At 38.9% G+C, this 23,663-nt stretch overlaps 1 protein-coding gene across 1 annotated transcript; it reads right to left on the reverse strand.

Moving 5' to 3' along the window:
• Positions 1–1,187: 1,187 nt before the first annotated feature.
• On the reverse strand, positions 1,188–21,782 carry htr7c (5-hydroxytryptamine (serotonin) receptor 7c). The gene is made up of 2 exons (XM_085908824.1): positions 21,105–21,782; positions 1,188–3,054 (listed from the first exon to the last, which is right to left on the reverse strand). The coding sequence occupies exons 1-2, from the start codon at positions 21,569–21,571 to the stop codon at positions 2,316–2,318; spliced, it is 1,206 nt and encodes a 401-aa protein (XP_085764950.1). The 5' UTR covers positions 21,572–21,782; the 3' UTR covers positions 1,188–2,315.
• Positions 21,783–23,663: the final 1,881 nt, after the last annotated feature.

Below are 23,663 nucleotides of genomic sequence, written 5' to 3' on the forward strand. Positions count from 1 at the left end.
CCCAAGTGTAATGTCTGCTGACATGGATGCTTGGAGATTGGACATTGTCACGGGGCTGCACAAGGTGCACTGAAGCTGACTGAAATTTCATGTTCCCAGGCAAAATGTCAACACGCTGGCAGAGGACAAGTCCCAACTAAATACTTCAGGCACTTTTGAATCAGTATTTTCATTTTGGGTCACTCTGTTGAGAATAGTTCACATTCAGCCCACTAAACATCTTTTATGTTACTTCCCATAAAAAACTCTGAAAAGGTTTTCGATCAATGTTCATTGAGATTCGAAGGATCCTCAGTGGCAAATAGACAATTACACAGAATTTGTGTTTTTGCTCATTTAAAACAGTCACAAAAATGGGTAACCCAAAACGGTAATGTTCGAATATGTATCAACATATTTATCATATTTTTTTTAGGCAAGTTCAAGGATACATTGACGGTAGAGCAATGGTTTCCGACAATCCAGGGGTCATTTACGGTCATGCCAGCTGTCTCGCAGAGGGGGTTATAAGCGGCTGCTGGAGGGCTTCGGAGTAGACGAGCCATTCACTCAAAGAGATGACCAAAAGTATGAGACTGAGCTCTCCATTCTGTATGAATGAGTGCTGGTGGCAAAGGTAGCTGCAAAACAAAATCAAATTGGCCCTTGCATCCTTCTATTTTCCAGGATGCGGCTCTTGGAAGAAAAAAGCATCAACACCCTTCAGCTATGAAGGCTAAATTTGAGGTTTAGAACGAGATTCGCCCCATCTTCCTGGAGGTTTCAAAAACCGCTCTTGCACCGCTCAAACTGCAAAACAAACAGAGTCACACCACTTCCTCTGGCTGTGCAGTACAAAATGGCTTTATCAAGAAACTGGTAGACATTTGTCACCCACCCACCCGTCTATGATTTAAATATATACTGTAGGTGCGAGCAAACAAATCAAACACTGTCAAACACTTCTGAAAAAGGCTTCAAGCAAGCCTTTAGGTGTACCTTTGTCTGTATGAACCCTAAAGTCACTCAGACGGGAATGTCACTTAAGAAGCTGGTGTGGGAATAACAAGATATACGTAGCCTTTTTGGAGTGCGTATGTGTGTGTGTGTGTGAACCCAAACTGAACCCAAAATAACATGAGAATTGGCCAGGACCACAGTGACATTATAACCGGGTATTTCTTTATTTACAAAGTTAATACTGTAGATGCTTTGCCACTAAATATAATGTCAGTGCTGAAAGAGGGCAGTTTAAGATCCACATCACATGATTGAAAAACAGCGATTGATTACAAAAAGAATATTGAGTCACATCAGCCCGGAGGTAATGTAGAGAATCGTCAAAAGTCGAGGTAGAATCAGCACACACTGTTTTGACAGATGGCATGTGAGACAAGTTGTACAAGTCACCAAAGACTTGTAATGGGAGTGATATGTTGTGACGGTTCATCTCACACACAAGATTAGGGACACTCTTGACTACCAGTGGGAGCAGTCTCTGGATCATATTGTCTCTGAAGTGATACGTTGACTTGTTTTATTGAGGTCAGCAAGACAACTGTGGTGTGAAAAGTAACAAGTCGTGGAAAAACTCAAGACAGAATTCAAGTGTGTGTCAGTGTGAAACATGGAAGGAACGCTTATGGTGACATTTGACTATTTAAAATCCAAAAGTAGCATATGGGACCGATCTTTCAACTCAAACAAACAAACAAACAAATCAGATATTTTTACTCGTATAATCCATGACATCTTTCATCACCACACTTTAAATTATTGTGAATGTTTTTTTTTTTTTTTTATCATTTATTCCGTAAAACAACCTCTTTCAAACGATGACTTCTAAAAGAAGCAATTCAGTGATACTTAAGTGCACGGGAAAATACACAGAATTTGTTCAACAGAAGAACTTAATATGCCTTGTGCCCGACCAAGGTTCCTTATTGAACAAAATTTTTGTAGTATACAGAAATTGATTAGCCTCCATTATCTTTGAAGAGCACAAGATGATTGATTGTGTCACACAGCTTGTCACCCACCAATAAATGCACAAAAGCAGTCGACTTGATTATTTCACAAAGTTCACTCGATGATTTTCTTTTCCAAAATAACATAGCTGAGTGTCTCTTCGCACACAGACAGAGACAGCAATGATAACGCTGTCTATCTGCCTTTTCAGTGGGATCGGAGAGCTACTGACAGTGACTCACATTCTGTCAGAATGTGTTTTTATCTACAGGCCTGCTGCGTAGACGCCACAATCCACGAGGTACACTAGTACAAGCGCAGGACCACCGTGTCTCGCTCTGTAAGTCGCTGTCTGCTGCAAAACCTCTTTAGACCTTGAGGGCTTCGTGCACGCCCACCGCTGACAGACGGCGGTTGATGTTTCGGTATCTGCAGCGTAGAAGGTCACGATATGTGGAGCGTAGGTCTCGATTGAAGAAGGCATAGATGAAGGGGTTCATTAGGGAGTTGGCATAACCTAACCAGAGCAGCGTGCGCTCCAACCAGATGGGCACACAGCTGCACACGACCCCACAGATGAAGGGCCTCGCAGTGGAAAGAATGAAGAATGGTAGCCAGCAGACAGTGAAGACCCCCACAATAACCCCCAGTGTTGTGGCCGCTTTCTGCTCTCGTTTGAAAATGGAGATGTTTCTCCTTTCACGGTTCAGCAGTCGGGACAGGGCGGCGCACTCCTCTGCCACACCAGGAGGCTTTAGGCCTTGCATTCGTAGCGCCTCATTAGTCACCGTTTCCAGGCGCTCCCGGCGAGAAAGGTCAGTGAAGCGGTGTTTGGCACCACTTTTGCGGGCTGCCCGGAAGATTTTGTAATACATGAACAGCATTACCAGCATAGGGATGTAGAAGGCTACGGCTGTGGAATAGATGGTGTAGCCAAAGTCTTGGCTGATGAGGCACACGCCGGCCGTGTGGACGTTTTTGGCCCAGCCACAGAAGGGGGGCAAAGTGATGGATGCTGACACCAACCACACGCCCAAGATCATCTTTGCCATGAGCTGACCATTTTGTCGTGCTGGGTAGGTTAGGGGTCGTGTGATTCCCAGATACCTGTGCGGGGGGGACACAAAAATACCATTAAACATTGGCTGTGCTCAGAAAAGAAAGACCATCATTCCATCACGCTTATTTCTGGTACGTCACTCTTAATTTGGTCTGAGGTCCTTGGTATGTAACTTACTGCATTAATTGGAATCATTTCTGTCATCTTTTTTGTCACTCTTAATTTGATCTGAGCTCTTTGGTATGTAACCCACTGCGTTAATTTGAATAATGTCTTCATTGTCGATATTCTGTCATCTTTTTTTGTAAAAAAAAAAAAGTAAAACCCAACAAATTATAAAAAATAAAAAAAAAGGCTCAGATTTAGTGCAAGTATTGTGTCAAACACACATCGTGCCCTTTCAAACAAAAAAGTTTCAGGAAGAGATCAGGCAATCTAGAAATGCCAAGCGGTCTATTAGCTCTTATTCTATGACATTCCATGAGAAATGTAGCTGCTAAAGAGGGAGCCATCAATCAAGTAAGCAGCTCTGTGGTTTCAAGTAGCAGCTGAAGGAGTGTGAAAAAACAATGATGCCGGAAAGCTTACAAAAGCTTGAAAAAATAGCTGCTATATTTGCAAAATGCTAAGACTGTGTATATTGCAGCTCACTGTGTTTTGGCAGCATGCCCTCAGCAGTCTTCATTCAGCATCAAATGTGTCATGAACCAAAGTAGTATGTTTAGATTTATTTACGTTTACATTTTCTGTGGTTTTTGCTCTGGAACAGGCAAGGGAGCATGAGACAATCCATACAGATATGAGCACCATGCATCAGTAGTGTACAAAACTTAATGAACGTCGGCCAGCCTGGTCAGATGTGGAATTTGTGACCGTTTAAAAGGAAGTTCAGGTACTCTGGTTTCCTCTCACATCCCAAAAAACATGCATGGTAGCCAATCGACCGTTCCAAATTGTCCGTAGTGAGTATGAATGGATGTTCATGTTTGTGTGCCCTGTGATTGGCTGACGACCGGTTCAGGGTGTCTCCCGCCTACCACTCTAAGACAGCTGGGAAAGGCTCCTGCACACCCGTGACCCTCGTGAGGATAAGTGGTTCCGAAAAATGGATGGATGTTATAAGTATACACACAAGGAGATTCATAATGGATTTTCAGTAATGCAAGACTTCTCCCTGAATCCATTTTTTATTAATGAGGGTTGTGGTCATTCGTGGTGCGTGCGTGTTTATGACTCATCTTTGGCCATTTTGATGAGAATTGCTGCACCTAAAATGTCACAATCACTTGTAATTGGTTCATGAAGACATAAGCTACGTTCACACTGCAGGTCAGTTCCAATTTTTATGCCCATATGTGTCATACAGTACATATGTGATTCATTTTATGGAAATGCAAACGGTACAATCCTTTTTTTTCCCCCAAATCCAATGCAGGCCCCTTTCATATGTAGACATCCGATATATCTGCAGTCGGCTTGGGACACGAACATCCAACCACTGTAGACAGTTTTGACATGCAGCCATCATGTGAAGTAATGGCGAAGGGGGATGTCATAATTCTGCTCAAGCCCTGGCCATAAATTAGCACTTATACTCCTCTCTAAAATTATTGAAACAGTGAGATAGATTGCTTTATTTTTTTACATAGATTGAAAACATCCAAGTTGGACATCAAACTATGAATGGGACAATAGAGTGACATTTCAGTCATTATGTCCATCACTCTCACAATGGCGCAATGATAACCACACTCAACGATAGACTTGCGCTGGGTGCAAAAATAGGGCCCAAAATCTTCTGTCCCTTATTGATTTTTTTGATGTTGAACCCAAATGTATTATTGAGTTTACAGCATGAATAAAGTAATTGATTGCATTGTTTCAATACTCTTGGAATTTTGGATTATGTTGTCATTGAAAGAGAGTAATTTACACAACGATGATGCAACATGAGGAGCGTGAGAGCTCGGCGTCTTGTTAAACGCTACTTTTATGCAGCCACAGAGTCATACCCTCAACCCCAAGGTTGCGGATTGAGAGCACATTCAACATCCTGAGCCAAGCTGCCCCTAGACACAGGCAGTCTGGACAGAATAGAAAAGTGATTTTTCTTTTTTAGGTATGTCAGGAGTAATTGGGACGTATTCATGTAGAAGCCTCCGGGATTCTGCTGTCACAGACCAACAGTGTGGCCAAACTAATGGAGAATTTCATTACTTCCACTGGACTACCAGCTAGGGCACAGTGAAGTAAATTATTTTCTGCACCATAACACTATAATCGGCCATAGTGTGCAACAGCCTCCTGTCTCTGAGGGTATCTCTCAAACCTTTTATGTCTGAGAAGGAATACGCGGTGAAATATTTACCAAGCTGTGGTTGGTTTGGGTGGCAGTGAGATAAATTTAGAACAGCAAAAAGAGGAACAGGGCAGTGAGGAAGTACATCTACTTTTCCCCCATGGAAACTTTCCACTCATCTTTTCATCTTGAGACTTCCAATGGCAATCAGGGAGAGCTAAAATATGCTTTTGAAAATGAGAAGTGGCCTAAAAAAAATTTACGAGGGGGGGAGGGGGAAAGGCTGTCATGCTCAGTTTGTCTAAGAAGAAAAAAATTGAGATTGTTCATTGATACAACATCCTTGTATAAAAGGCTGTGAAACATTATATGAGCGTGCTGTTATAAGTGTTGCGTCAAGTCATGTAACTGCGTTACGTGTGTGCTGACGCTGTTTGTTCCTTGTGCATGAGCAGTTCACTCAGGAAGAGAGCAAGTTTTTTGTTCCACAGCCATTGAGGTTTGGTAAGCCATACTGATATGCCTGTTAAATATATGTTCAGATTTTTTTTCTACATTTTACATTGTGTATTTACTATGATCCACATTTGACTGCCGACACCGCATGATGACAACATATTGCAAACAGCTCTTCTGCTCAGTCTCAAAATGAGTAGCAAAGTTATTAACTATTGATCAATCAATCAATCTATTTATCTATCAAACAATTGGAATAAATTCCTATTTATGAATTTTGCTTCAGTAATACCTTCTCATAGCTGAAAAGCAGAAATCTTTTATTTGAGTATTTTATACTCTTTGCAACGAGGCTTACCACCTGTCCTGCAAACCCTCCTATCACCTTTTTACTGTCTCTCACAACAATAGCGATAAGTGACAACTGTTAGTGCCAAAGTGATAGGTGCATTCGAAAAGCCACTGTGAGCATCACTGTCAGTATTGTGACCAAGGTGTATAAACTAAATCCTTGGGACAGATGATGAAAAGAATGTGAGTTTAGGTTGTGGGGTCTGTAGAGGGGAAGGATGCGAGCTGGTGGTAGATGTTTTCTATTTTAGAGTTGAAAATTGACAAAAGCGTGTCATATTTCTCTGGGGTGAATGATGATGAAGTGTTGTCGTGGGGTTTGAGGAGTTTGTTTATGGTCGAAAACAGGAAACGTGGGTTTGAAGAACCAGAGTGGATGATACCAGAGTAATAAGATGAGCGGGCTTTGTTAAGGGCTGATTTATAGTGATGTATAAGGTCTTTGTAAGCGAGGGCATGGACTGTGAGAGCGGTTTTCTTGCACAATCGTTCTAGCTGTCGAAGGTGTTTCTTAAGTTTATGAAGTTCCGGGTTGAACCAGATTGAGGTAGAACACACACAGCTGGTTACAATGGCAGAAGCGGGTCAGAGATAGGAACAATTTGTGAAGACCCATGGACATACTTTTCAAAAATGTTTGCCAATTCTCTGTCACACAACAGTTATGTTTCAGTGGTTCCAGTAAAATCCCAAAAGGAAACTTCTTTCAACATCTGTTAACACAAATTCAACACATTCAGGTACCAGCTAACGTAGCACTAAGCAGCATTGCAATAAAACTTTATGTATGTGCATGCATGAATGTTTTTGTTATTTGTAGTCATCACATTTTGGAACCTAGATCTGTTCTCACCGTCATTCATTGGCATAAAAAAAATAGGTATGCTGAAATTATTGTATTTTTAGGTGAATACTGATGAGCCCCATACACATGAAATCATACCTGGTGTTGTTTGAGTCAGTATTCTCAATCTTTAGGTGACAAAGAACCAATGACAATGAAAGGGGCATAATCAAAAAGTTTAAGTGATCTCAAAAAAATTTTAAGCCTAATCATTCAGTGTACCTCATCCCTAGGTAGATGCCGGAAACTGTATCGATTCTCAACATTCTCTCCTCAGTTCAAGTTGTATGTTCACAAGATTGCTCTTGTAGCCACAGAATTAACTTTTTCTGGTTGTCAAGACTACCGCTAACATCTTATATATAACACATTCCCAAGCTGTGCCAAACACTTTTAAATGCTATTGGGGTTTATGATCCTTACAAAAGGAAAGAAAGTTCAAATAAAATACTCCGGGAAATTGAAGCAGATGTAACAAATGGCTCACTGCTAGCTCAGGTGTCTAACAGGGAGTCGACCCCTTAATTGTTCCTCCATCAGAGCCATCAGGAATGAGGTGGGTAGATTCACAAACCTTTTCCAAGACCAAGAACATTGACCCATGTTCAGTGTTCAAACATATTTGCTCCCCAAGAAGACCATGCAAGACAAAGTCTGCAAAATTGCAATTTATTGAATTATAACTTACATCAAAATGAAAAATACATTCAGGTGGTAGATAATTCTACTTATATTTTGACAGTGATGAAGAATACAGGACCATAGTGGCTGCTGAGTTCGCTGTGAAAAACTATCATATTTGTTGATGGTGTCAATCCAGCTGGATTTATTGCTGGCCGGGAGTCATTCAGAACTGATGCTGACGTGGGAACGAGGCAACATTTATCAATGGGAGTCGGTCCAGCTGGGACAGCTGGCAAGGCACCGCCACCGAATTATTGAACTGGTAAACCCACAAACATCTCAGGCAGTGGAAAAAGTTAGTAAGTAAAGCCTACACCTGTCTTAAAAGTTCCCACAGGTGACAGTGTATATCAGAGTAAAAAGCAAGCATGTAGTCAAAGTAATGTCTGTAGACCTTGGAGACAGGACTGTATTAAAAAAAATTATGCTGCTTTGATGGGAGCATCATGGTGTAGAGATGATTTTCAGCATTAGGAACTGGGAGGCTAGTCAAGATTCAGGGAAAGATTAATGCAGCAATGTACAGAGAAATCCTAAAAATCTGCTCTAGAGTGCTCAGGACGTCAGACTAAAGCAAAGATTTATCTTCAGACAGGACAACGCACACAGTCAAGATTACACGGGAGTGTCTTCAGTGCAACTCTGTGAATGGCCATGAATGGCCCCGCCAGAGGACAGACTTGAATCCGATCAAACATCCATTGAAAGTTCTGAAAATGGCATCCAACTTGATGGCGCTTGAAGGGTGATGGAAAGAGAAATGGGCAGAAATGCCTAAAGATACTTTGGTTCTGCCAAGCTTGTGGTATCATATTCAAAAAGACTTGAGGGCATTATTACTGCCAAAGGTGCATTTATAATTGAATAAAATAAAGTATTGAGCAAAATGGTGTGAATACTTATGTACTTGTCATTTCATAAGCTTTATAGGGGGAATTTGCACCCTCTTGTGGAGGAGTCCTCTATGAGTCAAAGGAGAGATGCATACTGATTTATGTGCATGTCACAGAGTTAACATTTAATCATTGTTTTAAGATGTACTGTCGAGAGCATTGATATTTCAATCTCCAATTCAACATTGAGAGACCTGTCCATTTTTTTTGTATCCTTAGTTTGTTGTTTGATCAGTGAGGGCACTGTTTGTTTGCTCAGTGAGGGGACTGTTTGTTTGCCTCTTTAACAAGGTTCTTTGAAAGCTAGTTCAACTAATTAGCATGCTTTTTAAAGCAGTCAAGGTGATATACAACCTGGCATGCAACCAGGTCAAAAAAACATCGTTATTCTCAAAGAGAGTGCCAAAGAACCCACAAGATCGTTTACTTTGAGTTGCTTTTATTATCTTGTTTATCCTTTGATATTCTCATTCTTTGTTATTCTTTTCCACTGTTATTAGTTTTTCTCATGACGTATTCCTTGCAATTCCGAAGTAGCTTAAGAGAATAAATGTTCGTAAAGCTGTATTGGGGATTGTCTTTGTGTGTGTTTAAACAAAAGTTATTAAACTCCAAGTTTTCAAAACAAACTCAAAATAATTTAACTGTAGCAGCCTTCTAATCAATGACTGATTTCACTCTTTTTGGATTTTAATCTTTAAGAAAAGAACGTAGTGCCCTTAGTGGCGTTTGAGTGTATTGCATATCGTAGAATTCCACCAGCATTAATTAAATAATTGAATTAATTAATAATCAATTAATTATTTACGTAATCTGATCGTCAATGACTCCATTTTGCTACATCACTTTACTGTATGTATTAAATGCTTTCAAGTAATTTGCCCAACGCTGCCCTGAAATTGCACATTTGATGCACTAAATATAGAACTAGGTATAAAAAAGTCAATACATTATTATAATCTTACCTGCTTATCCATCATTAAGTTTACTGTCTTACTTTCAGTGACCTTTACTAAATTGGATCAGTATCGTCAATGTTATTTGACTGTTGTAACAGCTGTGTTTACTCGTCTATGATGTTTCGCTATTTGCCAGTAATCTTTCAAACTGGTGTATGTGGAAATGTGACAGTGTGTGTTGCAAGCTGAGTAACTATGAATGAATTCATTTTTCTCGCTACACAGAGCAGGGATAAACATTCGCTCTTGTACTGAAATTCATGTCATCAGTCATAGTATGTTTGGTGAGAGTAAACAGTGCTTTGACAGGGACATAGATTCCATCTCCATATTTATGGCATCTCGTATAAAATCATAGGAAGTTTAATGTATTTTGTTATGCTCAATCTAAGAATCTTACCTGCATACTCGGGCAAACTGCAATCACTCTGATTTTGATGCAAAGGTGGTTTGGTGCTAAGATTGGCAGGGAAAAGACTACTACCATCCCACAATGGTGCACAGAGGCGCAAAAGCTTCATTCCACCCAATTCTACCTGATTAAAGTCTAACAAAATACCAAAACAAGGAAAACTCCACCAACATTTTCTGTTTATTTCTACTCTACTCCTAAATATGACCACAATAAACAATATTACCGAAATATCACCCAGACTGTAAAACTGACAATCTTTTTTTTTTTCTTTTATACATTTTATATAGTTGATGTCAATTGATTGCCCCCTAAATGCCTTGTAAGCTCTACATTTGACATTATATTTCTGAGTGGAATGTAATACTCCAATCCTATGTCCTTTTGGTGTCCTACAAAATAATGACTTGTAGGTTGCTATTTGAACCACTGCTGGCAAGATGCCTTTGTCTTCCTTTGCTCAACATCTTTCCTTAAAGGTCAGGAATAAATTGGGTAGACATGAAGAGTTCCTCTAGTCTAAGCTTATTTAGTTTTCAGGTTTTTCTTTGACCAAAGGGATAGCAACAAAAAGGAAGGGGTACTTCACACTGCCACTCTGATATTATCATGACAAGGAAACAGTTAGACGTCCTTGCTAACTCCTGCATATTCGCCTGTAGCACAAATACTTTATTCAAAGACATTTTATTCAAATTCATGTCTTTATTCAAAGACACGTATTCTGTTATGATGTTACTGTTTTAATGGATTTGGTGACTTAGTGTTGGGATGCAAAGTTGAAGTGATAGGGGATTTTAGTTCCTTGCAGGAATATTCAGTATTAATGCAAAATTTATAGATGAATAAGCCATTTCATTTATTCTTTGAAATTTGCTCTGAGGCAATGGCATATGCTTGCTTGTTTAAGATGAACTCGTGTTTGTGCACGGAAAGTTGTGGATACAGTGAACATTTGGACCAAACCCGACCACAAATGGCAAACCTGAGCAAATTATTGATGCCCCAAATTACATATATATATTGTGTACAAGTTATTGGCCATTTAGGTCACCTTATCTTTTGTTCTTTTGGCAATGCCATAACTGTCATGAAAGCTAGATTGCCACATAAATTGCAGACCCCCACCAACGATAAATTGCAAATACATGTGAAAACAATCTAGACTATAGATGTTTGCACATGCATTGTAAATATACTGTCCTTCCTGATCATTGCCAGGGAGTAATTAGATTTAAATTGAGTTGTAAATTGAAATATAATTGTTTTTTTCCTTCATACTCCTTCACAATGTTTTGTGTATTAATTTGTGCAAAGCTGCTGTAACTATCAAATGAGTAATTTTATTTCATCTCAGACATTGTCTTATTTTTGACTCAAGTTAATCATGAAAATAAACAATACAAGTATAAACAATATAAAAATACAAAACACCGAACAAGAATAATAATCAGATCCACTATAGCATTTTTATTCTCTATCACTCATCTGAGCTTTAATAAGACCACAAGATTTTTGTCTCCTCAGTATAACAAGTTGTAGCACAAGCGCACAAATACCATTTTATTGACAGGCCTATGAATTGACTGACACCTTGAAAATAAATTAATAAATGTTTCCATGCACCACTCTGGTTGAGAAGCACTGCTTTAAACCAAGAATTTAATTCCAGAACACTTGGATCACATTTCAAATACTTACAAGCCTCTTAAAACATTGCTTAGAGCTATCCAGATTCTCACGTACAACACTTGTACCCATCAACAATTCTTATATTGATGATGATTGTAGCAATGCAATCTGGTCTAAAACAACTATTTGACTAAACTGCAAGGTGCAACAGGAATGGTGCCTGTGCGGATGCTTCGTGGACCACTGGATGCCATGTAACAGTTAGTGCTAGAATGAACAGCGCTTTGCCGTCTACTGACCCGATACCTCTGCATCCGCAGGGACAACACATATCAATGAACTCGACAGTTTAAAATGTGGCATTTCCTTCAAAGATATTCAGTACCTCTCCAATAAAAGATAAGATGGATTCAATTCAATGCACTTGCATTTTTTTAGAACAACATACATTTTCCCATTTAAATGAGTTTTTGTTACACCCTTCATTTGGAATAACTAAACACTGATTTGCTTGTGCAGCTACGCAGCCACCGTCATTAGCTTTGGTCATTGAAAATAAATGTCGACATGGTTATAAATGAGGTCATTAAACTGGACATATTGGCAGTAAAAAATGATTCCATTATACATTAAATTACTTTAACTGTCCGTGACATGCTATCATCAAAATACCTCAAATTATACTACTGTACTATTCTATTACATCACTGCCTTTGGTAATGGACATGCAAAATATGCACAACCTATCCAATTCAAGAGATTTTTGCTGATTGGAGAAAATAAAGCTTTGTAAAATTGTAGGCTGCTTAATGTCCAGTAAGAAATTGTAGAATATGGCTGACTTTATAACAGTCTTTCCAAAAATGAACGTAAATTCAAAAAAAGCGTATTTTGTTCTTTCCTCTTGTAGACTTTAATACATGCTCACTTGGTTGTTTGAAATGCACTAAAATACTCTGACTCAGATCCAGTAGACGGTGCTTAAGACCTGAACGGTCAAATCACAGATTTTGTATTACCTCAAAGAAGGGAGAATGTGAGATAGAGCTTTCAACACATCATACATAGATGGATGTTGACATATACAACGTAGGTGGCTTTCATCCCGAAGATTGGCAGCTCACCAATTTGTTGTGGACTTTCTTATCTAAATCGTCTTGTAGCTGGATAAACCGGTTCGGAGCAGTTGCTCATAAATACTTTAGATGCATGCCATCTTAAGATGTAATCTATGATTCACTCGTCATAAAATGTCTGTGACTACATTCAAAATATTGTGATGTTTAGAAGCGTTTAGAGGTGCTCTGTCAGCCTGCCACTATTAAAATCAAACCAAGGCCTCAGTGAGGTTCGGCCATATGACGAATTCTAAATAGTGACCAAAAATGAGAGGTTGGGAGTTACCAATGTTTTCTTTATCCATTGCTTTTCTAAAGGGCTTGGACTCTTATTAGTGTTGCACGTGGAGCCTTTTTTAGTTCAGCTGACTTTGGGTAAGAGACAGATGAGTACAGCATTGTTTATTTCTGAAAAATGACATTAAGATGCATGCACAGTAAATGTTTTAGCTATGCATTAATATAATGACAAACAGGCATATTTTGTCATATTAATACAATGACAAATAAAAATGTTGGCTACAAATGATTTAACTACAAGTTGCAATCAAAACACTTGAGAGAGCCAACTATTTCATTAAACTTATTAAAAACAGGTTGCAGAACACTTTACGTGCAAACACTTTATTCTGACCTTGATCAACTGTTTAAACGTGGATTAACACAACCAGACTATTCGATCGTAAATCAGATTACTCCTGCAAGTATACGCTTCGATCAATTGAAAATCGGATTAGTCTTTCACATGTCCCAGTTACTGTGGCAGGACATTTAATTATACAGTTGCAGAGTGGAAATCAATCCCACACTGGCTGTACCAAAGTCAGCTCTTTGCACCACTACACTATCAGTGATCTAGATGCTAAAGATACATATTTAAAGAGAGGTGAAACATTGAGAAAATGACATGTTATCGGACACTGAGTAAATAGATGGAAATTAGCTAAACCGGAAAATTGCATTTTTTTTTTGTTTCTTTTCTGCTCTTTGAACAATATGGACCGAAAATAATGCTGTCTATAACAATTACAAGTTAATTTGTTCAAAATTGAACTAAAATAATTACACTCGTTAATTCAAAGAAGAATTGCTCATAAACAACAAAATTGGGGACCATAATAAGTCCCGGAGAACCTTGAACACGTTCAACAATTTTCAATGCCTTTCACGAGAACAACAGTCAAGACAGATATCAGTTGTGTTAAAAAAAAAAAAAAAAGATTTTTGTTATCATAATATGTACCGCATCTTCCTTTTGGAAAATGACCCACACTGCGTTTTGCATGGTTGAACATAATTTGACCCGAAGATTAAATTGATTAATTCCAGCTAGTACATGTAAAATGGGAAATAGGGTCGACAAAATTAATAGTCAAGTCAAGTCAAGTCAAGTTTATTTGTATAGCCCTGAATCACAAGCAGTCTCAAAGGGCTTCACATAGACAATCAATTGACAATTATTCTCAAAGCATCCCCTGATCTTGGGCTCCCAAAAGGGCAAGGAAAAACTCAATAGACAACTACAGTTTGTCTGTAGGTATCTCATGTAATGAGTGACAATTGTCCTGTATTAGTTTACAGGGGCTCCACTGCTCCTACTGATATAGAAGACCCCTCCATGACTTGGTTCCACAATACATAATTGCCCTCAATTTCTCCACCCCGTTACAGACACCGCAGCCATCTGACGCTTGTTTGCTCTCCCTCCATTTCACCAGACTGCCGACGTTCTGTGAGAGAGCTTTCAATGCCAAAGCGGTGATGCAGTATGTGTGAATGAAGTGACAGAAAAAGCACTACGAGCTCCTTGTAGATAAGAGTAGCCGAGCAAAACACTGCGACTTGCCGCAGTGGATCTTTTTTAGGTGTGAATACATTGTGTTGTGTGATGACCCAGACATGTCATACCATTACGCAATGCCACTCAAAAAAAGTCAACGATTTAATATGAAAAATGTGGGATTCTATAGCAATATTGCAACATTCATTACGACAATCCAGGTATGTTTCCATTGAAGATAGTATGGGACAGTTGAGAACTCAAGAAAAAGTTGAATTTGCATATTAAGTGTTATTTGATAGGAGAGGCAATTTAAACTAACATGATTTTTTTAACCTAAAATCACTTGGTATCAGTATCCGCCATTGCTTCTACAGCAAACAATCTCATCAAGGGGTCCCGTTAGTAAACTGTTACTTGGTCAACTGTCCTGACTGAAAAACATCTTGGTAGTCATTATCGTTATAGCTTAGAGCAGTGGTCCCCAACCCCCGAGCCGTAGACCGGTACCAGTCCGTGGATCATTTGGTACCGGACCGCTCAAGAAGGAATAAATAATTTGCATTATTTCCGTTTCATTTATCCAAGTCTATTTTTTTATTTTTAAATCTCTCTGCGACCTGAACATAACGTTATGTTGTTGGTGTGATATTATGAGGATACAGCTAGTAAAGTTGCATAGGAGTACACAGCGGATTCATAATTATTATTATATTGTACCATTGTTTTTACGCCAGCCATATCATTTATTTCGTTGTATTTATTCACCACACCTTTAAGGCCGAAAATATATCTGGTTCTTGGTGCAAAAAAGGTTGGGGACCACTGGCTTAGGGTATATCATAATTTTCCCACTTCTTAACTACTAATAGACTGTATATTTGCCATTACTCCAGACCAAAGTGGGGTATTTGTATTGTACATCTAAAAGACTACCGCTGCATATCGTATATCAACTCAATTGCAGGTCAATTCTGAGGCACACTGTCTTCCACAAGCGCAATTGACAATTGATGTCAGCATCATAACAATATTGAATTCCCCATCGGAATACAAACTGCAGTCGGTGCTAAAGATTACCATGTTTCACATCCAAAGCAAAGATAGCAAATATACAATTTGGAGTAACTGTTTCCCCTTACATTCCTAATTGCTTTAAATATGTGCAAATGTTATTCATATCAGCCCACACTAAGTTGCGATCAAATATGTGTGACATCTTAAAAGTGAACAACCAATTATTTATGGCAACATTCTTTTTCTAAGTCCCAGAGGAACAAGAAGTCAACACAAAGCCTATTATCTTTCTGATTTGTAACTGTTTATTGGCCTCTTGTTTAGTATCGACTAATAATGGATCACGACATTATAATGCTGAACTTGAAGCTTGATTTATGCAACACTAAAGTCACTCAGCACTTCCCCCTTTTTATTTTTCCTGTCTCTGGAGATTGTTGAATAAATAGAGTGGCAAGTAGACAATAGTAAAGTATAGCTCTGATCACTATCAGCTTGCCCGTTATTAAAAATCCATCATCCTCCATGTCAAGAGAGTGAAACATTCCCATCCTGCTGCTGCTTGTGGTGTAGCTACATATATATTTTTTTATTTTGTTAAAAAAATATATATATTTATTTATTTATTATTTTTTTTTTGCTCACAAACACTTGAAAATCCCAAATTCCTTCCTGGTCTCATTTTCAGTTGTGTGGTGCGTTCAAGAGGTTACAGATTAGAGCGGATGGATAATTTTGATTGAAATGAATCACAATACAGACAGCAATAAAATGCAGCCAAAAAATAAAACGTAAAATACAAATTGGATGGTCATGTGTCATGAGACAACACGTGTTTCTGATTTATTCAGCTGATTGACATACAGAAACTTGTGAGACAGATGTCTGCACCACTTTCCCAGGATATTTTCAAGATAAATTGGTGTCATATTGAGACTGTCGTATTGAGTCTTTTGAGTTTTTTTTACCACTTCGTAATTATACCACTGCAAGATTATACCTTTCATGGACTTAATCTTGTTTCTTTTGTTTTTGTTCTGCTAAGAAAATGTATCATTTGTTTATTGCTTTTTTCAGAACAAAACAGAAACTGAAAAAATGAAATAATTACTTCTTTTCTTAATATTTGTTCCAAAACTTAAAATGGAGGGAAAAAAGGAGACTCGTTTTCAGATTTTGTGCACAAATGCAAAATGATTTCGTGCACAAATAAAAAATGGGGGGAAAAAAACAGATAACAGGTGATTTGGACAAATCATTCAGTTTGGATATTTTTATAGCAAGTTGTGTGAACTGAGAGAAATCTTGAAATGGAAGGGAGCATTCACCTGACTTGTGGCCGGAAATTTCATTTTTTTCTCTTGACACTGAGACATGAGAACAAGTGTTTTGCCTTGGTTAGCGGGATGAGTGTCAAAACCAGAAAAAGAATCACCAGTAGATAGATACTCACATTCTTTTTCCACTCAAGAATGTCAACAATAAAACCACATCATCTGTTGTATGTCATTAGAGTTGAGACTGTTTTGGTTTTTGAATTTCCAAATGAACATCATAATGAAGAATGATACAATATATGTTTGACCATTCTATTTCCATGACAGTAAAATGTCTTGAAATAAAAGAGCCACCAGGAGCAGCATCCCAAACCAGATTATCAGAAGTTTCATTGTACATTTTTGGTTTTAGACCTTTTCATTTTCTATTTTAAAACCACTTCACACGCACACCCAAGCACATGTAGCCTACAATCTGCCTTCAGATTGTTTTGTAATAAATGTCTAACAGGTAATCAAACAGGACACAAAGAGCTGCAGTTGGTTGTACAAGCAGCACTTACAAATGATTAACTAACCAAATTCTCACACCATATGTCTTTTGTGATTTCTGAAATATTTTCATTGTCAAAACTTTGCAAGTGATTGCCCCAAGCTCACAGGCATACACTAAATGGAATTTTATTTTGTTTCCTCTTAGAAGATTAAAATTGTTTGTAGTCATCATAAAATACTCAGAATGGTTTGTTGGATTAACTATGCTTGTGATCATGGGATTCTCAAATATTGTAGTATTTCCTGACAAGAACGTGCACTCTGGATTTTTCAAAGAATTCCTTCCCAAACATGAACTTCCTTTGATCTGATCATGCTAGTCCTGTAGGAAATATCCAGTCCTACACAAGGTGGAAGTTGGAAGGGAAAAGTGCCCCGAGAGCAGAGCTTGGGCGTCACATCACATTACCTGAGGATGCATCAGCAATGTCAGGTCATGTGTGTGTGCGTGTGTGTGCGCGCGTCCGTGAGTGCGTGCGTGCCAGTCCGTGCGTGCGTGTCCTTGCGCGTGTGTGAGCGGGTGAATATTCCCCAGCTGCACTTTCTGCAGGGACAAACTCACCTCACAAATTCTTAGAAATGTGAACATTGCTTCTCACTGAAATAGTTGTTTGTTTGATTTCCCATGCCACAGTCAACTTTTACAGTTACTCATATTTATATATGATCTATTTTATCATCCAAACTCCAACGTTAGCGCCTTCATTCCTTCAGTTTGACTTTCCTAAGACATCCAAGGAACTACAGGAATGCACCCTCTCTTCCCACCGTTTTGAATAAATCATTCATGTTGACTTTTGAATTATTGAATGTGTACATATTACACTCAGGGAACTTGTAAAAAAAATAGTGAAGCCAAAACACATTTTATCTTGTGGGAGGGTGTCCTAATACAGCTCAATCTTAAAATTCATGCATGCAATGTGAATGACTTCATCTTTTCTCTTTATAACATACACAGACAGAAACAATCATTTCAATTATGCAACTGAATCTTAACTTAAGCGACAGAGGTTAATGAATTACTCATCCATATGGGGCCATCAACATTATGACATCATGAATCGGATTTTATATTGAAATATAAATGCCATGAGAGTGTATCATATAAATAAATTGCTTAGAAGTTAAGGTTCCGAAAGAGTTCTTCTCGAAGGGCAGCATTTCTATCCAGAACCATTTGCTAATGCAAAATATGTTGTTGTTTTTGTGTGTGTGCGTGTGTGTGTGTGTGTGCGTGTGTGTGTGTGTGTGTGTGTGTGTGTGTGTGTGTGTGTGTGTGTGTGTGTGTGTGTGTGTGTGTGTGTGTGTGTGTGTGTGTTGGGGGGGGGTCAAGATTTCTCTGTAAGACAAAAAGTTCAAAAACATTGTTCATTAAAACATGGGTATGAAAATAGTCTTTCCATTCAAATATTTAGACATGTTTTAGTCTTTTTAATGCAAATGTATCTGGAATTCCCTTATCAATTGGTCTGCTACAGTCTTAAAAGTTTTTTTCAACATAGTAAAATGGATGCAAATATAGAATAGCATCGCAATTTGAGAGTTTTCAAACCTGGATCTTGAAACCTAGTATCCCAGAGACTGACCAATCAGCCAAAAGGTTAAACCTAACTGAACAGTGCATTTTCTTATCTGTGGTTGTATTGTAACACTGCCCTGTCCTTCAGCAAGCATATCCATGCACAGCATACCAGCTCCTTCCCTTCTTTATAGACACAAATTAATCTGGTAAAGAAGGCAACTTGACTAATCAGCCACCCAAAGCCAACCTTTACCTTGACCCATGTCAGACCTGCTGAGGGAACCCTCCTTTGCCGAAAAGAAAAAAAAGTTAGTCCATCTAATGTGGGATACACTTTGTATGGGATTGATTAAGGGCCATTTGTCTGTTGGAAATTTTTATTTTTGAATTACAGAGTTCGGAAAAAAGATCGAAGCCTCTGGTTTCAACAAGAGGGGTTTGGTGACTTTTCAAACGCCTATTCTGGTGAGTTGTCATCAGCTATCAGTGTTCCTGCTGTCCTATTAATATGTCTAACGATATCATTAAAGTAAAACCAATTTTGTTGTTGAACATGGCCACAAACAATGCCCATTTACAAGACAAAATTGGCGATCTAGCAATTATATTGGTGGCTTCCATTTTCAGTGATCGCTCATCTCGTCGGTACACTAAACAGAAGGGAATGTTGAGTTTTGTTTGTTAACCATGTTATCAATAATATGTCACCATTCATTTCATTGTTGTTATCATTTTATCATGTTTGTTGAATTAGAGCCAAATGTAACTATTCCAGCAATCATGTTCCAGAAGGCAGAGGAGGGAAACTCTTTGAAGGCATGCAGTCCTATTACCTGGATGCTAATCAAGTCTTGACTGAGGACAGCAACGAAGGATAGATGACCGACCGCCAAAATTGGGTAAAGTGCCCACCTCTGCCCATAACTGAGCCCACAGTTTGCTATTTTTCATCGGTCTTTGTGGTGTTATATGTCACTGATTAGATTTTGGGCGGGAAAGGTCAGAGATACTGAATTCCACCTGAGTGGTCTCTCGGAGAACATCCTTATAAACCTGTGGGATTAAATATTTATTGGGCCTATGCTTCTGGCTCCATGATGTCAAAAGATAGCATTAGCTTCCTCATTGAGACAGTCAACATTTCTAGAATCCTGACCAACCCATATCCTGCAGATTCCTTTTTCGAAGTCTACGTAAGTCTTCAATCACATTCAAAACAGCTATCCTATCATCAGTATTCACCATACCTCAGAAAATTCTCTGAGTGCTGCTTTGATTGTAACGTTAACTCCACTCTCATTTGTTTCATTGAGATGACTGTACTGTTCAACACAATTGGTGAAAGTTAATTCTAGTGTGTTCTAAGTACGAAAACTTGGATTTTTCTGATAACAGATGCTTACTCGCTCTAAGTTTATTCAGTGATGTTTCTCGTTTCATGTAGTATTGAGCCATATCGCATAACGTGATACGTAGTATTAGCAAAAAGAGGCCAGGTGTTATATAAATTCACTCGTGCTAAAAATAAATGCATAAATAAATGCAATCTATTCTACAAGGGAAGATAACGATGTTCATTGGTTCCATAATATATACATAGTATGAACTATAAAAGAAGAACTCATTGTCTGACTATAAGGAATGAGTGCAAACCTTTAACATACTGTATCACTCAGAGTTTCATGCAACTGTTATTACATTTAAATTTGTCTTGCGGAAGAATAGATGAAATACCATTACCTTGACTTTTTCATGACAATTTTAACAGGGAGGGCATACTCATTTGTCATAGGCAGACCCACCACTTCCCCAATAACTGAAAGCATCTAAGTATCCTATACTCATCGCCAAAAATAATTAAGTTGTTTTGGCACTGACAAAATTCAATCCATATCATGAATTGGAAATGCTGGGGATCCATACAGTATGTCCTGAGTGCATAGGTGAAATTTGCTTTAAAAGTTCAGACTCCTGCAGTTGATCCAAATTACACTTCCCACGCCTCTGGTCAAGCAGATTAATTAAGTGTACGGTAAATTAATGAGTGTGCGTGTGCATTTGCTGCTCCAGTGAGTGTAGCAAGTAGAATATCTGCTGATCTGAATTTTGCCCCCCGGCGCCAAATGCCCCGTTATTAGATGCATTTGACTCCCAGCTCATTATTGGCGGATGAAATTTGGTTAATTACTCACTTCCACAGTGTAAGCTGTTCATTGAGTCCAACTTGTGCTCAGGTCGGATTCTTTAAGGCAGGCGCGCGCATATAAGCAATTTACTTTTCGTGACGTACTGTACCTGTCCACGCTGATCACACAGAGGGTCATGATGGACGCCGTGCAGCACATTACATCCATGCCGATGAAGATGTTGCAAAAGACCTCGCCAAAAAGCCACTTGCCCCCGGTGAGGTCAGTCACTATAACAAATGGCATCACTACTATGGCCACGGACAAGTCAGCCACGGCTAAGGACACCAGGAGGTAGTTTGAAGGCTGCCGTAATTTCTTCACCACGCACACCGCGATTACGACCAGCGTGTTTCCCATCACCGTGACCGCTGTGATGACGGCCAGCATCACTCCGATGATGATCTTCTCCGGGCGCCTAAAATTCAGCAGCTGCTCCCCGCACGACTCATTCCGCATGGTTGTGGGGCCGATGTTCTGCAGGACGTTGTAAAAAAGCTGCCAGGTGCCATTAGTAACTTCAGAAATATCTTCTTTCTTGTTCAATGCGAGATCAATGCCTGAAGTGTTGAACATCACGACAACGCTACTGAATAAAGTAAAGGCACAATTCGCCAGCGCACTCCAACGCGCATATTGGGATGTTTGTGACCTGCTTTCCAGTCCGATTTAGTACATTTCACTTCGAGACAGTTTGTAGATTCACTTCATTCGCCTTCGGAGCAGATTCACAGTTTTGGGTGCTGGTGGCTTCCGGTCAAAAGATAGTCCGTCTCACGGAGCGCAAACCTTGTTCGTCCAAAGCAAAGCAACAGTAAGGACAATGTGAAGAGATGCTTTTATGTATGTCTTGTGACTCTCTCTCTCTCTCTCTCTCTCTCTCTCTCTCTCTCTCTCTCTCTCTCTCTCTCTCTCTCTCTCTCTCTCTCTCTCTCTCTCTCTCTCTCTCCCTCTCCCTCTCCCTCTCAGTGATTCATATGATGATGGAAGAGGGCGCTCCAAATACGCATGAGAAATTATTTCGCTAGTACTCTTAGTATTGGATGTAATAACAGAATGTGCACCCTTAAAAATGCTAGGTTATGATATATTTTATTTTATTTATTTATTTATTTATTTATTTATTTATTTATTTTTTCAAAACAACAAAGTTTTTTATTTCCAACCCAACAGTCATTGTGATGGCTAAATCATTCACACTGCAAGGAGGGCATTGCACAACAATTTGTGAAAATGCAAACTTGTTTTGTTGTTGTTGTTGTTCTATAAATTCACAACGAACCAAAGCAATGAAACTGTTCTTTATCAAAAATTTTATTCATGTTAGCAAGTACTGTACTTCAAAATCTCTCTTTACATGGGCCTATATAAATAAACTTGACTTGACTTACTCAAAATCTCTCTTTACGTGGGCCTATGAATGTTTTCCTTAACACCAATCAGTCTCCCTGTCCCCTTTACAGAAAAACTGTCCCAAAGCATCATGTTTTCTCCCCATGCTTTACAGTCAGTAGGAGCGGTGTTCTTAAGATGCAACTCGGCATTAGTTTCCCCCCCCAAACAGCAAGAGTTGAGTTTGTGCCAAAAAGTTATATTTTTCTTTCATGGGACCACATGGTTTCAAGCTTCAATTAAGCCTGGACATGAACTTAAACAGGGGGACACTGCAGGATTTTAGTCCCTGTCGGCATAGCGTGTTAATGATGTAACTCACATTACATACTTTTCTCCCAGCTCTCTATAGATTATTCACCAGTGTAGGTCTTGGATTTTTGATCACTATTCTCATGATCATTTTGATCCCACGGGGATGTTGTCTTGCAAAAACACACACACATAGTTTACTATCTGGCTATGTATGCTGATAGAAAAGCATGATCCTAGTGAAGATATAAGTGAGACATAAAATGAATAGATGGATAGAAAAGCTTGTTGGGGAGTTTGGCTAGTTGCATCATTATTATCGTCCAGGCAGAAACTGTTGTAATGAGACCCATAATCCTGCCTGTCATCCCTGTTCCTCAACTGAAGATGCAGGCCTTGGCAAACTCGGCTGCTGACTCCTAATTATCTACTGTGCAGTCTGACAGGCAGGTCTGCAATGACTGTCACATCAGATGAATGCCACTTTCTCTTAGGCCTCCTGCTGTCAAGAAAATTTGGTACATTTACACTAAGGCTATTACTAATCTGTATATGTCACGAAAGATGGGTCAGACTTCCAGGGTGAAAAGACTGTGAGTCAAATTCTTATTCTTTACAGAGAGCAACTATTCTGCGGATCAGTGTGTTTTTTTCATTGCTCCAGAGAGTCTCCTAATATTAAGGCTAAAAAATAAATAGAAGATTAAGACACAATCATTAAAAGAGGCACATATGAGATTACTCCACTGCAAATAAAAAAAGTTAATGAAGCAGTTGAGCAATGGTGTGACAAAACATTTTGTTATGATTTTTCGACAGTCCGACGGTCAAATTTCTATTGTCGATTATAAGGAAAGCTTTGATTAAAGGCTACTTTCATTGGCCCAAGAAAATTGCTTCATCCTTTGTGACTGAGTTACAGCTGACAGTACATTGAAAGCAAAGCTGCTTCATAGTCTTGTATAACAATACAGTACAATAAGGAGAAATGCAACTGGATTTCAGTTTATAAAGTTGATCAAAC

Source organism: Syngnathus leptorhynchus, chromosome 4 (assembly GCF_054491065.1).
Source record: "Syngnathus leptorhynchus isolate UIUO chromosome 4, UIUO_Slep, whole genome shotgun sequence".
Classification (NCBI taxonomy): domain Eukaryota; kingdom Metazoa; phylum Chordata; class Actinopteri; order Syngnathiformes; family Syngnathidae; genus Syngnathus; species Syngnathus leptorhynchus.